Source organism: Capra hircus, chromosome 13 (genome assembly GCF_001704415.2).
Source record: "Capra hircus breed San Clemente chromosome 13, ASM170441v1, whole genome shotgun sequence".
In the NCBI taxonomy this organism is placed as follows: Eukaryota; Metazoa; Chordata; class Mammalia; order Artiodactyla; family Bovidae; genus Capra; species Capra hircus.
This window is the reverse complement of record NC_030820.1, coordinates 62,961,273-62,974,627: the sequence shown is the minus strand read 5'-3', so window position 1 is coordinate 62,974,627 and position 13,355 is coordinate 62,961,273. Positions and strand designations below refer to the sequence as shown.

Here is a 13,355-nt window from a genome sequence, read left to right as displayed (position 1 = left end):
CTTGGCCAATCCCATGCACTGAATGAGCAGCCAAGGACTAGACCGAACATCCTCAGGCCCACGACTCGACTCCCATGTACCCCACTGCCCCTTCTTTCTCGTCCTGAGTGTCTGTGAGCTATATCCCACCATGGATCTGAAACTTTCCTTACAGTACCAAGGGGGCAGTTGTAGGACAGCAGGCTCACATTACTGCTGCCATCTTCCTCCCTCCAGTTGTACATTTTATACATAAAGCTAAAATTGAATTAAAATTAGGTTTTCAGTCACTTACGTGAAAATCCTACACCCCTACTACTGCCTAAGGAAGGGGAGGTGAGGGAAGAGAAAGGAAGAAAGAAAACACCTCTCCAAAAGATAGACTGGCTTAAAATTCAACATTCAAAAAACAAAGATCGTGGCATCCAGTCCCATTACATCATGACAAATATATGGAGGAGAAACAATGGAAAGTGAGACTTTTCTTGGGCTCCAAAATCACTGCAGATGGTGATTGCAGCCATGAAATTAAAAGACACCTGCTCCTTGGAAGAAAAGCTATGACCAACCTAGACAGCATATTAAAAAGCAGAGACATTTCTTTGCCAACAAAGGTCCATTTGGTCAAAGCTATGGTTTTTCCAATAGTCATGTACAGATGTGAGAGCTGGACCATAAACAAAGCTGAGCACCAAAGAACTGATGCTTTTGAACTGTGGTGTTGCAGAAGACTGTTGAGAGTCTACAAGAAGATCAAATCAGTCAATTCTAAAGGAAATCAGTCCTAAATACTCATTGGAAGGACTGATGCTAAAGCTCCAATACTTCGGCCATCTGATTCAAAGAACTGACTCATTAGAAAAGACCCTGATGGTGGGAAAGACTGAAGGCAGGAGTAGGGGATGACAGAGGATGTGATGGTTGGATGGCATCACCCGGCTCAATGGACATGAGTCTGAGCAAGCTCAGGGAGTTGGTGATGGCCAGGGAAGCCTGGCATACTACAGTTCATGGGGTTGCAAAGAGTCTGACACGACTGAGTGACTGAACTGAAAACAGTCTTACCTGTCTCCTCCTCAGCTCCCCAGATTTCTCCTCTTGGCTCAGTCTTTTCTCTGAAGTCTAGGCTTAAACAATTTCTCCGAGGAACTCCCACCCTTACCATCCATGGATGGGTTAGTTTCGTTCCTCCATGCTCTGACAGTGCTTGTTCCTGTCACAACACTTCTCACACTGCCTGTTTGTCTGTCTTCCCCGAGACACCCAAATTCCCAAGCTTAGTGCTGTGTGTGGCAGACCCTTAATAACTGTTCTGTAAATGGAAAACTTTCCAATAATGAGGTTCCCAATGAAACAGAATCTCAACAGGTAGCCTATTCAAATGTTGGCCAGGTGGCCAGCTGGTCTATGACTTTAAGTCCCTTAACCTATAAAAGATTCTCTCCAATAAACAATTCAGTACTTTCTGACTTTATTATCATACTCAGGAGTTTGGCCTTTAATATGTAAACAATATTGGGCCATCAGATTTTTAAGGCAAGTGCAACATGATCAAATCTGTTTTTGTTGCCCTTTTATCCATCTTTGGAACATGTCCCAACTCAACCCTCTGTTGGCTTCAAGACAAAATTCCAACTACACTTCACAAACATAAACACCACATGCTACCACCACACCCCCAAAAGCACACAAAGACACAGAAGCAGTCAAACCAAAGGGAATTTTGAAAGACTAAATGTAGCATTTAATTCCATCTTAACCACCTGCAAGCAACAAGGATCCATAAATACCCTCTAGAAACCCAAAAACTAATCCCTCTTGTGTGCCTTTATGGAAAGAGGAGGGCACTGAGAGGGAGCATTTCATAAAGGTAATCCATTTAATCATCCTGAGCAGTTCTGATCTGAGCTGCTGTCATAGCACTGCTATTCTTGATTACTGCAGCCCCATACGCCCAAACCCAGGATGGCCAGAAGGGAAGATGCAAACAAGGAGAGGCTGGGAAGTCCCCTGGGTTCTATCTCAAGAGCAGGAATTCCCTTTGGAAGACATAGAAGGGGCAAGCAGAAATCTGCAAAAAAGGCTTCAGTGATAAGGAACTTTAATCTGCAGAGTTGGGGGAAGGGGGTAGGGAAGGTTAACCAAAGGGGTACAAGCAGGCCTGGGTCCTTGTTGGGGAACTGCATGCCACACCCTACTGCAGATGAGGCCTAATCATCATTTTGCATTTACAGAGCACTCTGGGCTTAAGGGAGGCACTAAGAGTGCCTGCTTTGCCAGTCACAGAAGGACAAATATTGCATGATTCCATTTATATGAAGCACCGACAGCAGTCAAATTCAGAGACAGAAAATAGAATAATAGTTGCTAGGAGGGAGAAAGGATTGGAAAGTGTTTATATGTAGTTTCAGTTGAAGAAGATGAAAAAGTTCTAGACACAGATGGTAATAGTTGTACAACAATGTAAATATATTTAATGCCACAGAACTGTATATGTAAAAGTGGTTAAAATGGTAAAATTTTATCTTATGTGTACCTTTACCAAAAAAAAAAAAGCATACCAGCTTTAAAATTATATTGTCTGCAGTTATCAATTACATGACCCTGAGCACATCATATAAACTCTGTTTCTTCTGCAAAACGGGTTTAATAATAGTACCTAATTCACACAGTAGCTCTTGAGAACTAAATGAGATACTCCACACAAAGTCCTTAATCCAGTGACTGGTACATGGAAAGTACTTAATAAATGTTAGCCTACTGGCACAATGCACTTTCACAGTCATTTCTCATAGGCCCCACACAACCCTGTGAGAGTTTACAGATAAAGAAATTGAGGCTCAGAGAATCACAATGAGTAGCCAAGTTCATGGTGCCACAGCAAATCAAATCCTATGCCCATGAGACATGTCCTGTCCTCTCCACTTGTTAATTTGGTGATCTAAGGCTAGTGCCCTAAACCTTGCTATGTTTCAATTCTCAATTAGAGCTGTAAAAAAGGAAATATAAACCAAACGCTACAAGCTACCTTACTGAACTAGATGAGAAATGAAATCAGATAATGGTTACAAAAGAGAACTATAAAACATAGACAAAGTACTATGCAACAAAAGTGGTAATTTATGAGACTGCCTGCTTTGCCAGTCACAAAAGGACAAATACTGCATGATTTGTTTTGCAGCGCACAAAACCTGGCTTCCTTTTAATGCTGGGACTAAATAACTTCCTGGTGATTTCATTTCACTTGGGATTCTGGGTCTTAAGGCCTGAATAACTAGTGTTCTTTCAAAAGGTGGCAAACTATGGTAGAAATAAAAATATTACTGGACTGGGAATCAGAAGACTGAAATCCTAGTTCTGATTCTGTCACTAAAGCAGTCTGTGAATTTAGACAACTTACTTCCCCTTTCAGAGGTTCAGTTAAGGGGAAAGAGGGAAAAGGCAGGAAAAGATTTAAGACTAGAGAGGACCCCTTGGCAGTCCTATGTACCACTACTCTTAAATCCACCATCTTGGAAAAGGGATCCTCCAGACTCCAGAGAACTACAGCAAGTAACAGTAGACTCAAGATCTGGCCTAGGAACACCCCTGCCTGATCTTTACACACCAGGCATCAAACACACTGAAAAACTAGAACACTTGCCAAAGTTAATTTTAGTCCACTTTTACCCCTCTGGGCCTTATCTGAAAATAAGAGAAATAAATCTCTAGTTGAAAGCAGGAGAGTCTAAGCAATTGACTTGAGCCACTTTCTGCTCCCCCTCCCTTTAAACAGTACAGAATAGACAAGATTTGGAGGAACATGCCATAAACAAACAAAAGATGGACCTCGTTGCTTTAAATGACCTACGCCTTCCTTGAGCCAAAAACCCCAGGGAACTTTAGTGTGCTGGAAATCTGGAGTCCTCTGTATCCATCCACTTCTAAGGGGCAATATTAGCAAGAAATTTGTAATAACTTCCTTTCCCTCCGGCCTCGCACAGATTCAGAATGGAATTTCATCCATAGTGGACACTGGCCCGTGAACCAGGGAGGACGGAGATAGGTCTCTCATCTAATGATGGGACTCAAAATCCGTTCTGCACTAAGAGATTACACAAGCTCACACTAAGAAATAAATAACAGACACCAGCACTACGGCTTTACACTTCGGTGGCTACACACTGATTTGGAACACAGTCTTTAACGTCTCGGAGCCTTGATTTCTGTTTTTGTAAATAGGGGTAACCTCAGAAGGCCGTCTTGAGCATTCTATGAAACAGGCTGCCGAAGTTCCTGCGTCAAGTCCGTTACATGTTACCTGTTGGTATTAAACACTTCTCTCACACATCAGTTTCCTCCCTGAATCCACAAAATACCCTGCAAGGCGACTTTCTTTCTCCCGGTTCGCTGAAAGGCAAGCTGAGGCTCGGCCGGGAAAAGGCTGCGTGAAGTGCGGCGCGCGGCCCCAGCTCGAGGGCCTACTGTTGTTCCTGTAAGAAGCCCAAGGTGTGCCACGAGCCCAGGACCGGAGAGGCGGGGACCGAGGAGGCGCTCAGGTCCTTAGGGAGCCAAGCGGGTCCAGTTTTGCGCGCCTTGGGGATCCCGCAGACCCAGCCCGGGAGAGAGAGTCGGAAAATGCCCCAGGTCTGGCCCGGAGCCGGGGCCGGGCCCGCCCGAGGCCTCCCCGGCGCGGCCTCCACTCCCCCCCTCCTCCCCTCGGCGGGCGGGGCGGGGCGCGAGCACAAAAGACTCCAACTTCCGAGCGGGCGCGGGCCCACCCCGCCAACTCCTGGCCCAGGCCCGGCCCGCGGAGAGGAGGCGGGCAGGGAACGCCAGGGCGGCCGGGAGCGGGAGCTGGAGCGGGCGCGGGCGGGCCCGGCCGGCGACCCAAGGCGGCGGGGCCGAGTGGAGGGGAAGGTGCGAGAGAAGGGGGCTGGGAGTTACTCCGGCTCCCGAGACTCCCAGAAGGGCCGAAAAAAGAGTTTCTAAAAATAGGCAGGGGCCAACGCGAAGAGGTGGGTGACCAAAAAGGAACCAGGAGCAAACCCTCCCCGCACCTTGAAGGAGACGCCCCTGCTCGCGGCCCCCACTCACCCGCGCTGAGAGGTCTGGAGGAAGCCGCGCGGCGCGGAAGGAGGCGGTGCCGCCGCACTCGGGGGCGGAAGGGAGGGAGTGAGGGAGGGAGGAAGAAGGCGGCCCCGGCCGCAGCGTGAGGAGCTGAGTACAAGCGCGGGAGTCGCCCCCGTCGCCCCCTCGGCTTCTCTCAGCTCAGCCCGCCCTGCGCCCGCGCTGCTCGCGCACCCCGCCGCACTGACAGCGGTGCGAGCCCAGCAGCAGCGAGTCCTTCCCTTGGCCCGGACCACTGAGGCGCGCGGTGGTGGGGGTGCCCGGAGCGGCTTCTCTCAGCTCGCCCCGGCTCGCCGCTCCGGCCAGGGCCCAGCCACCCCTTGCCCTCGCCTCGGTCTCCAGAAAAGAGCCCGGCGACGCTCGCGCGGCGTCCGCAGCCCCGCCCTAACAGCCTGGCTCCCGAGACGCAGCTGCTCTTCCCACCCCCTCAACCTAGCCTTGGAAAGGTCCAGAGCTTCGGCGGGGAGAAGAGAAAGGCGGGGTCGGGGCGGGGCCTAACAGGGAGGAAGGCCGGAGGTGGGAGCCTGAGGAGGCGGGGCTAGGGCGGGAAGAGACGCTCTCTTACACCAGTACGGAGCGTAAGGCGGGGCGGGGCCGAGAGGGTGCTAAGGCCGAGAAGAGAGGCGCGCGAGACAAGTATGGAAGGCGGTGGAGGCCTCGCAGACCCGGGAAGGGCGAGCATGAAAAAGAGGAGTGGGCGGGGCGGGGCCTACCCAGAGGAGGGGTCAAGAGTGGAGGGAGGCCCGGGCGAGCTTGGGGAAGTAGGGGCCCTTAGGGGATGGTGTTGGAGGCGGGGGCTGAAGAAAAGCCTAAAAGGGAGGAGAGATTGAGCGGGACAGAAGGAGGCGGGCCCGGAAGCCGAACTAGGAGGAGGGAACCCGAAGGTAGCCACTTGAGGAGGAGCCGGAAGGAGGGCGGTGGGCGGGGTGGGGGGGGGGTTAGGAGGAGGAAAGTAGGGCTGGAGGTGGGCGGAGCCTGGAGAAGGAGCCCAAACAAGTTGCGGGTGGGGCGGTGCCGGGAGGATGCGGAAGAGATGAGGTAGGAAGGAACACCAGGTCCTTTCACTTTCAAGGGAGCTTGGTGCGCGGACAGGGCCAGGGTCCACGCTGTTGGTTGGGACTGGGCGGAGATGCCGCCCTGAGGGGCGGGAGGAGGTGCCACTTCCACCTGAAAAAAAATGTTAAATTCGAGTAACTTCACCTTTCCAGGGTGCAGGAAGTGTTATAACTGGATCTCGATCTGGATGTTTGTCCTGCCTCCTGAATATTTCTCCTGTCGAAAACTCACCTAAATCAATGGTGCAACCTCCACGGAGCAGCCGGGTGGCTTCCCAGAGCACACGAGGACCGTAAGCCCTTCAGCTGTAGACTTCCCTGAAGGCTGGGAAGATAAGATTCTCCATGCATCGTCCGACTCATGATTCTGTGATTGTATTTTTCACATCCCAGTGAGAGACTTTATTTTGGGGGGCTCCAAAATCACTGCAGATGGTGACTGCAGCCATGAAGTTAAAAAACACTTGCTCTTTGAAAGAAAAACTATGACAACCTAGACATCATATTAAAAGGGATATTACTTTACCAACAAAGTTCTGTCTAGTCAAAGCTATGGTTTTTCCAGTACTCATGTATGGATGTGAGAGTTGGACTATAAAGAAAGCTGAGTGCTGAAGAATTGATGCTTTTGAACTGTGGTGTTGGAGAAGACCCTTGAGAGTCTTCTTGGACTGCAAGGAGATCTAACAGTCCATTCTAAAGGAAATCAGTCCTGAATATTAATTGGAAGGCTCCAATACTTTGGCCACCTGATGCAAAGAACCCACTCATTGGAAAAGACCCTGATGCTGGCAAAGATTGAAGGCAGGAGGAGGAGACAACAGAGGATGAGATGGTTGGATGGCATCACCGATGGGATAGATATGAGTTTGAATAGGCTCTGGGAATTGGTGATGGACAGGGAAGCCTGGCGTGCTGCAGTCCGTGGGGTTGCAAAGCATTGGACACAATTGAGCGACTGAACTGATTTTTCACATCACTTCTCCCAGAACCTGCCTAAGAGACTGGATTCCTGAGCACAGAGCAGAGGTTGAAATGAACCCTGCCTGATTCTGCCAGACCAGCAGTTAAAGCTACACTTGTGTTGTTTAATGACCTCTGTATCTTGCTTCAAAAGGAAGAGAAATCAAATTAGAGAGATGGTGACAACTGAGCCCAAGGACAAGAGTGTTCTTCCCCCACCCCTTCTAACTTCTGGTTTCTTCTTATGCCTCAAGTCTCTGCTTAAATAGCACCTCCTGGGAGTTCCCTGTTGGTCCAATGGCTAAGACTCTGTGCTCCCAATGCAAGGGACTTGAGTTTGATCCCTAGTCAGGGAACTAAGTCCCACAGCGACTAAGACCCAGCACAGCCCCCCCAAAAAAAGAGTTTGGAAAAAAAACCTCAGAAAGATCTTCCCTGAACAGTCACCCTAAAGATGTTCTCTGTTTTGCCAAACTAGGCCTCTTGTTCATGTCTTTCTTGGCATTTCTTAGTCTTGTCATTTATTGATCAGTTTACGTGTTTTTGCCCATGTTCTGCACTGGAAGGTAAGTTCCATGAGGTCAAGAATCAGACTGTTGTGTATATCACTGTGTCACTAGATCTAGTGCATAAACCCAGTGTTCAAAAAACACTTGAGGGGATGAATGAGTCAATCAAAAACCAGTTAATAAACCTGGTCCCTGCCAATCTCTGCTCTGTTTCTGGCTGCCCCCTGGTGCCTCACCTCCCTCTCTTTGTACTAGCCTTACCATGTTTGTTTGACTAGACCACAGTCTCTTAGCTCTCTCTGATATAGCTCATTCTCTACTTGAATTGCTCTTTCCTTTCTGCCTAGATGCCTCCTGTTCAACACTCAACTCATGGATGACCTCCTCTGAGAGGTCTTCTCTGACCAGCCCCACCAGGAAGGTTGAAGCACTCACCACTTTGTGTTCATGGCCTCAATTATAAAACTTCTCTGTGCTGGTGACATCATCTTCCCTCCTGGCATCCTGCTGGCACTGAGGATTATGATAATGGCCTATAAAGTCCTGTGTGATCTGCCTCCTCCTACTCTTCAGTCCTTATCCCCTATGGTATTCCTCTCACCTCATCTCACTCACTCCAGCCACACTGGCCTCCATCCTGTTCTCTGGCCATGCCAAACACACTGCTAACCTTAGGGCCTTTGCACTGGCTCTTGTGTCTGCCTCAAATGCTCTCTTCCCAGATACTGGCATGGCTGGCTCCTCCTTCAGGTCGCTGCTCAAATGTCACTTCCTTAGGGAAGCCCGAGGAAATGACCCACATTTAAAATAGCAGCACTCTACTCCTCTGCACTTCCTCACACCCTTTCTTAGTGAATTTTTCTCTGTAGCAGTTATCACAACATGAAATATTACATTTATTGTCTCTCCCACCCCCTTAACCTTTCACTGTAGTGTGATCTCCACAAGGATTTTGTCTGTTTTGTTCATTCCCCAGAACCTAAAACAGTAGGTCCTCATTTAATATTAGTTGAATGCATGGTTATGAATTCAACAAAGAAATGCTAGGAGTACTCTGCATCATCTAGAAGAATCCCTGAAGATTAGGGTATAAAGGGAGATGTTTCTGAGGAAATATACTGGCAACACTAGCTAACATGGAGCATTTACTAGTTGCCAGGCAATCTGCTAAGTGCTTTTCAAGCTTGTTCCCACAACAGCCCTATGTTCAGTTCAGTTCAGTTCAGTCGCTCAACTCAGCTCTTTGCAACCCCATGGACTGCAGCACACCAGGCTTCCCTGTCCATTACCACCTCCCAGAGCCTACTCAAACTCATGTCCATTGCGTCAGTGATGCCATCCAACCATCTCATCCTCTGTCGGCCCCTTCTCCCACCTTTAATCTTTCCCAGCATCAGGGTCTTTTCCAAAGAGTTGGTTCTTCAAATCAGGTGGCCAAAGTATTGGAGTTTCAGCTTCACCGTCAGTCCTTCCTATGAGGTAGTTACTATTATAATCCCTGTTGTACAGAAACTGGCAAAGAGGTTAACTTTCCCAAGGTCACACAGTTAATAAGTGGTGGAGTCCAACTTTAGAACCTTCACACTGAGTCACTATACTGCCTACCTTCTGATTATTAAAGATCTACCACTATTGGTCTAATAAAGGTGAAGCATGAAGATGAGATATCCTTTTGCCTTCTGAACAGTGTGGTGCCTAGAGTTGTGGCAGAATATTTTCTTAGCCACTATTAGGGTTCTGCAAAGAAACAGAACCAATAGGATATGTTGAGATATATAGAAGAGATTTATTACAGGAATTGGTTCGCAGTTATGTGGGCTTGAGAAGTCCCATGATCTGCTATCTGTAAGCTAGAGAACCAGGAAAGTCAATAGTATGATTCAGTCCAAGTCCAGAAGCCCAAGAGCCTGGAGCACCAATGTCCAGTGTCCTGGGCAAGAGGAAATGGATGTCTCACCTCAAGCAGAGGAGCGAATTCATCCTTCCGTCTTTCTGTTCTATTCAGGCTTCAACAGATTGTAAGATGCCCACCCACATTGCCCTTCTTTACTTAGACTACCAATTCAAATGCTAATCTCTTCCAGAAACTCCCTCACAGTTACACCCAGAAATGTTTTACCAGCTATCTGGGCATAATTTAGCCCATCAAGTTAACACATAAAATTAACCATCACAGGGACTTCCCTGGTGGTCCAGTGGTTAAGACATCACCTTCCAATATAGAAGGTGTGGGTTTGATCCCTGGCCAGGGAACCAATAAGACCCCACTGTGTCTTGCATCCAAAAAACAGAAGCAATATTATAACAAATTCAGTAAAGACTTTTTTTTTTTAAGTTTTTTAAATAATTAACCATCACAGCCACCATGAGAGAAGCCAAATAAAGAACAAAACCCATCACACAGAAGAGGGCAGGACGGAGAAAATATTGCTGGAAAAAATGAGCCAGAGTGATAAAGACATACCTGAAGCTTGACCTACATCTAGACTTTTCTGTGCACCAATGTATCTTTAGAGTTTGAATAATTTGAGTAGGAATTTTTTTTAAACTTTTAAACTGAAAAAGATTTCCTAACAGAAGCAAATGAGTAGGGTTCAACAGGTAGAGGTATTAATGTCTCACATTTTTATGAAGTATTTGTTTACAGAATGCTGGAAGGTATTCCAGACAGAGGGAATAGCAAGTATGAAGGCAGGAATGTAAGAGCTTGAGGTTTCTGCACCACAAGGTATAAACTGAGTTAGATTTCCCTGGTGGTCCAGTGGCTGAGACTATGAGCTCCCAATGCAGGGGGCCCAGGTTCACTGCCTGGTCGGGGAGCTAGATCCCGCATGCCACAACTAAAGATTCCATAGGCCGCAACTAAGACCTGGTGCAGCCAAATAAATAAATTTTAAAAAGGAGTAAGGTAGAACTAGTATTTGGAGGAACAGATTTCTCCACTCAACTTTGTAGGCGGTGGGAATAATTGAAAGGTCCTGAGCAGAAGTTGCTTTAAAATGATGAAGTGTCAAGGTTGGAAGAACTTTTGAAAGCAATCTGATTTGACTCTAGGTTCTGTTTTTGTCCCCATCTCACAGATGAGTAAATGTGGCAGGCCGATGTCTCACAGATGGTAGGTGAAGGAACAAAGATTTGAACCCAGGGCCATCTGAGCCCCAACTCATGCTGTCAATGACCTCCTGTCTCCACCATTGGAAATTAATTTCTGCCCTCTGAGCTCACCCGGAATGGGTGAATCCTTTTTCAGAGATTTGACAATGACATTGGTAGAGCTACCCAGATCTGAATCAGGAAGATGGATTCAAGGGGAGGGAAGTGTAGAGGGACTCTGCCTTCGTGGGAGGCAAAGACAAAGGCAGATGAGGAAAGCAGGCAAATGAAGAGGAGGGAGCAGATGACAGAGAGGTGATGAGAGTCAGCAGGACCTGGAGAAGGAACAGATGGTGATGGAGGGATGTAAGAAGGAAGAAATTAAGGCAGACACAGGCTTGTGTGTAGAACAGGGGTTGCCAGATCAGATACCTACAGGGCCAGGCAAGTACCATCAATAAGCAAAGTGGTCAGGTTTAAAATAACAGGGAGTCATGGGTTCTGTAGCAAGCCTGGAGTTCATGCCCCTTCTAAAGGAGGTACCTACAACTCATGTGGGAGTATAAGCTCCCAGTGTGGGCAGTTGCCAGGTGTGAGGAGAAAAATAAGCTCTAAATTCAAATTTTTACACAAAATCTTTTGGTTTTTAAATGCTGGAAACTAATTCAAATTTTAAAAAGAAAAAAAGCATGGTGCTGGCCGAAAGACCAGCTGAATTTGGCCTGTGGGCTGCCAGATCATGCCTTCTAATCAGCTTGGATCCAACTCCCTGTTCATTACTTAACAATACTGTGTGCTCTCAAGGAAATTACTATACCTTTCAAGTCCCAGGTTCTTTTTTCCCCTCTAATTTAATTGTGTTTAAGTTTAAGTATAGTTTATTTACAATGTTGTGTTAATTTCTGCTGTACAGCAAAGAGATTCAATTATACTTACATATATTCTTTTTCATACTATTTTTCATTGTGGTTTATCACAGAATATTGAAATTCCCTGCGCTATACTGTAGGACCTTGTTTATCCATCCTATATGTAAAGTTTGCATCTGCTGTTCCCAAGTTCCCAATCTTTCCTTCCCCAACCCGACCCCCATTGGCAACCACAAGTCTGTTCTTTACGTTTGTGAGTCTGTTTCTGTTCTGTAAGTATGTTCATTTGTTTCATATTTTAGATTCTACATATAAACAATATCATATGGTACTTGTCTTTCTCTTTATGACTTACTTCACTTAGTATGATAATCTCCAGGTCCACCTATGTTGCTGCAAATGGCATTATTTCATTCCTTTTTATGGCTGAGGAATATTCCTTCACATATATATATGTTGTTGTTGTCCAGTCACTAAAGCATGTCTGACTCTTTGTGACCTCATGGACTGCAGCACACCAGGCTTCCCTGTCCTTCACTATGTACCAGAGTTAGCTCAGATTCATGTCCATTGAGTCTGTGATGCTGTCTAACCATCCCATCCTCTGCTACCCTCTTCTCCTTTTGCCTTCAATCTTGCCCAGAATCAGGGTCTTCTCCAGTGAGTTGCTGCTTCATATCAGGTGGCCAAAGTATTGGAGCTTCAGCTTCAGCATCAGTCCTTCCAATGAATATTCAGGATTGATTTCCTTTAAGATTGACTGGTTTGATCTGTTTGCTGATCAAGGAACTCTCAAGAACCTTCTCCAGCATCACAATTCAAAGGTATCAGTTCTTCGGCACTCAGCCTTCTCTGCATCCCAAACTCACATCCATACATGACTACTGGAAAACCATAACTTTGTCTAGACAGACCTTTGTCAGGAAAGTGATGCCTTTACTTTTTAATATATATAAAATCTCACATCTTCTATATCCATCTATCTGTTAATGGACATTTAAGTTTCTTTCCAGGTCTTGGCTCTTGTGAATAGTGCTACTATGAACACAGGGGTGCATGTATCTTTTCAAATTGTAGTTTCCTCTGGATATATGCCCAGGAGTGAGATTGCTGGATCATGTGGCAACCCTGTTTTTAGTTTTTTGAGGAACCTCCATACTGTTTTTCATAATGGCTACACCAATAAGTCCCAGGTTCTTATCTGCAAAATGGGGATAATTAATTCCCTACATCCTGGACTTCCCTGGTGGTCCAGTGGCTAAGGCTCTGAGCTCCCAATGCAGAGGGGCTGGGTTCAATGCCTGATCAAGGAACAAGATCCTGCATGCTGCAACAAAGATCAAAGATCCCGCATGCTGCAATTAAGACCCAGTGCAGCCAAGTAAATAAATAATTTTTTAAAATTCCCCACACCATAGGGTTGCTATACTGATTTTTTTAACAAGATAAATGTATGTAGAGCACTTAGCATTCAGTGCCTGACATAGAGCAAAATACCCAGAATGGTTTTATCATCAATGTGAAAGTTATTCTTTCTCCTATAACTCATAAATTCACAAACTATTAGAACAGGAAAGATCTCCAAAGACATCTTATCCAGGGGTCTTTAAACCTGTTAAGCTACAGAGCCCTCTGTTAAGCCAGACCTTTCACAGAAACGCAACGCATAAATGGATGAGAGAGAGGAGTTGGCTTTGTTTGAAGTTTGGGCAGGGAACCCAGAGTGCTGCCTTCTAGGCTTCCCCACCCCAATCACCAACCATCCTCCTTAAACAGTG

General features: G+C 46.6%; 2 protein-coding genes across 6 annotated transcripts in view; one reads left to right on the top strand and one right to left on the bottom strand.

The window, feature by feature from the left end:
• RALY (RALY heterogeneous nuclear ribonucleoprotein) overlaps positions 1 to 5,520 on the bottom strand; it is an 84,699-nt gene extending 79,179 nt beyond the window's left edge. For all 3 annotated transcript variants that reach the window (XM_018057731.1, XM_018057733.1, XM_018057732.1), the window contains exon 1: positions 5,056 to 5,520. The gene's annotated coding sequence lies outside the window, so the exon portion shown is untranslated. The remainder of the gene's footprint in view (positions 1 to 5,055) is intronic.
• Positions 4,338 to 6,624, top strand: LOC108637417 (translation initiation factor IF-2-like). 3 transcript variants are annotated; one of them, XM_018057734.1, is made up of 2 exons: positions 4,338 to 4,878; positions 6,297 to 6,624. In XM_018057734.1, exons 1-2 carry the CDS (start codon positions 4,597 to 4,599, stop codon positions 6,438 to 6,440), a joined length of 426 nt encoding a protein of 141 aa, XP_017913223.1. In that variant the 5' UTR covers positions 4,338 to 4,596; the 3' UTR covers positions 6,441 to 6,624. The 3 variants fall into 3 exon arrangements, 1 of the variants encoding a protein (XP_017913223.1); XR_001919060.1 differs by lacking the exon at positions 4,338 to 4,878 and adding an exon at positions 5,582 to 5,724; XR_001919061.1 differs by lacking the exon at positions 4,338 to 4,878 and adding an exon at positions 6,053 to 6,126.

Bases quoted from the DNA above. Each gene is read 5' to 3' on its own strand.
- LOC108637417 (XM_018057734.1), top strand. From the start codon at position 4,597: ATGCCCCAGGTCTGGCCCGGAGCCGGGGCCGGGCCCGCCCGAGGCCTC. The intron at 4,879-6,296 runs GTGCGAGAGAAG...TCACCTTTCCAG, and splicing joins GGGGCCGAGTGGAGGGGAAG to GGTGCAGGAAGTGTTATAAC.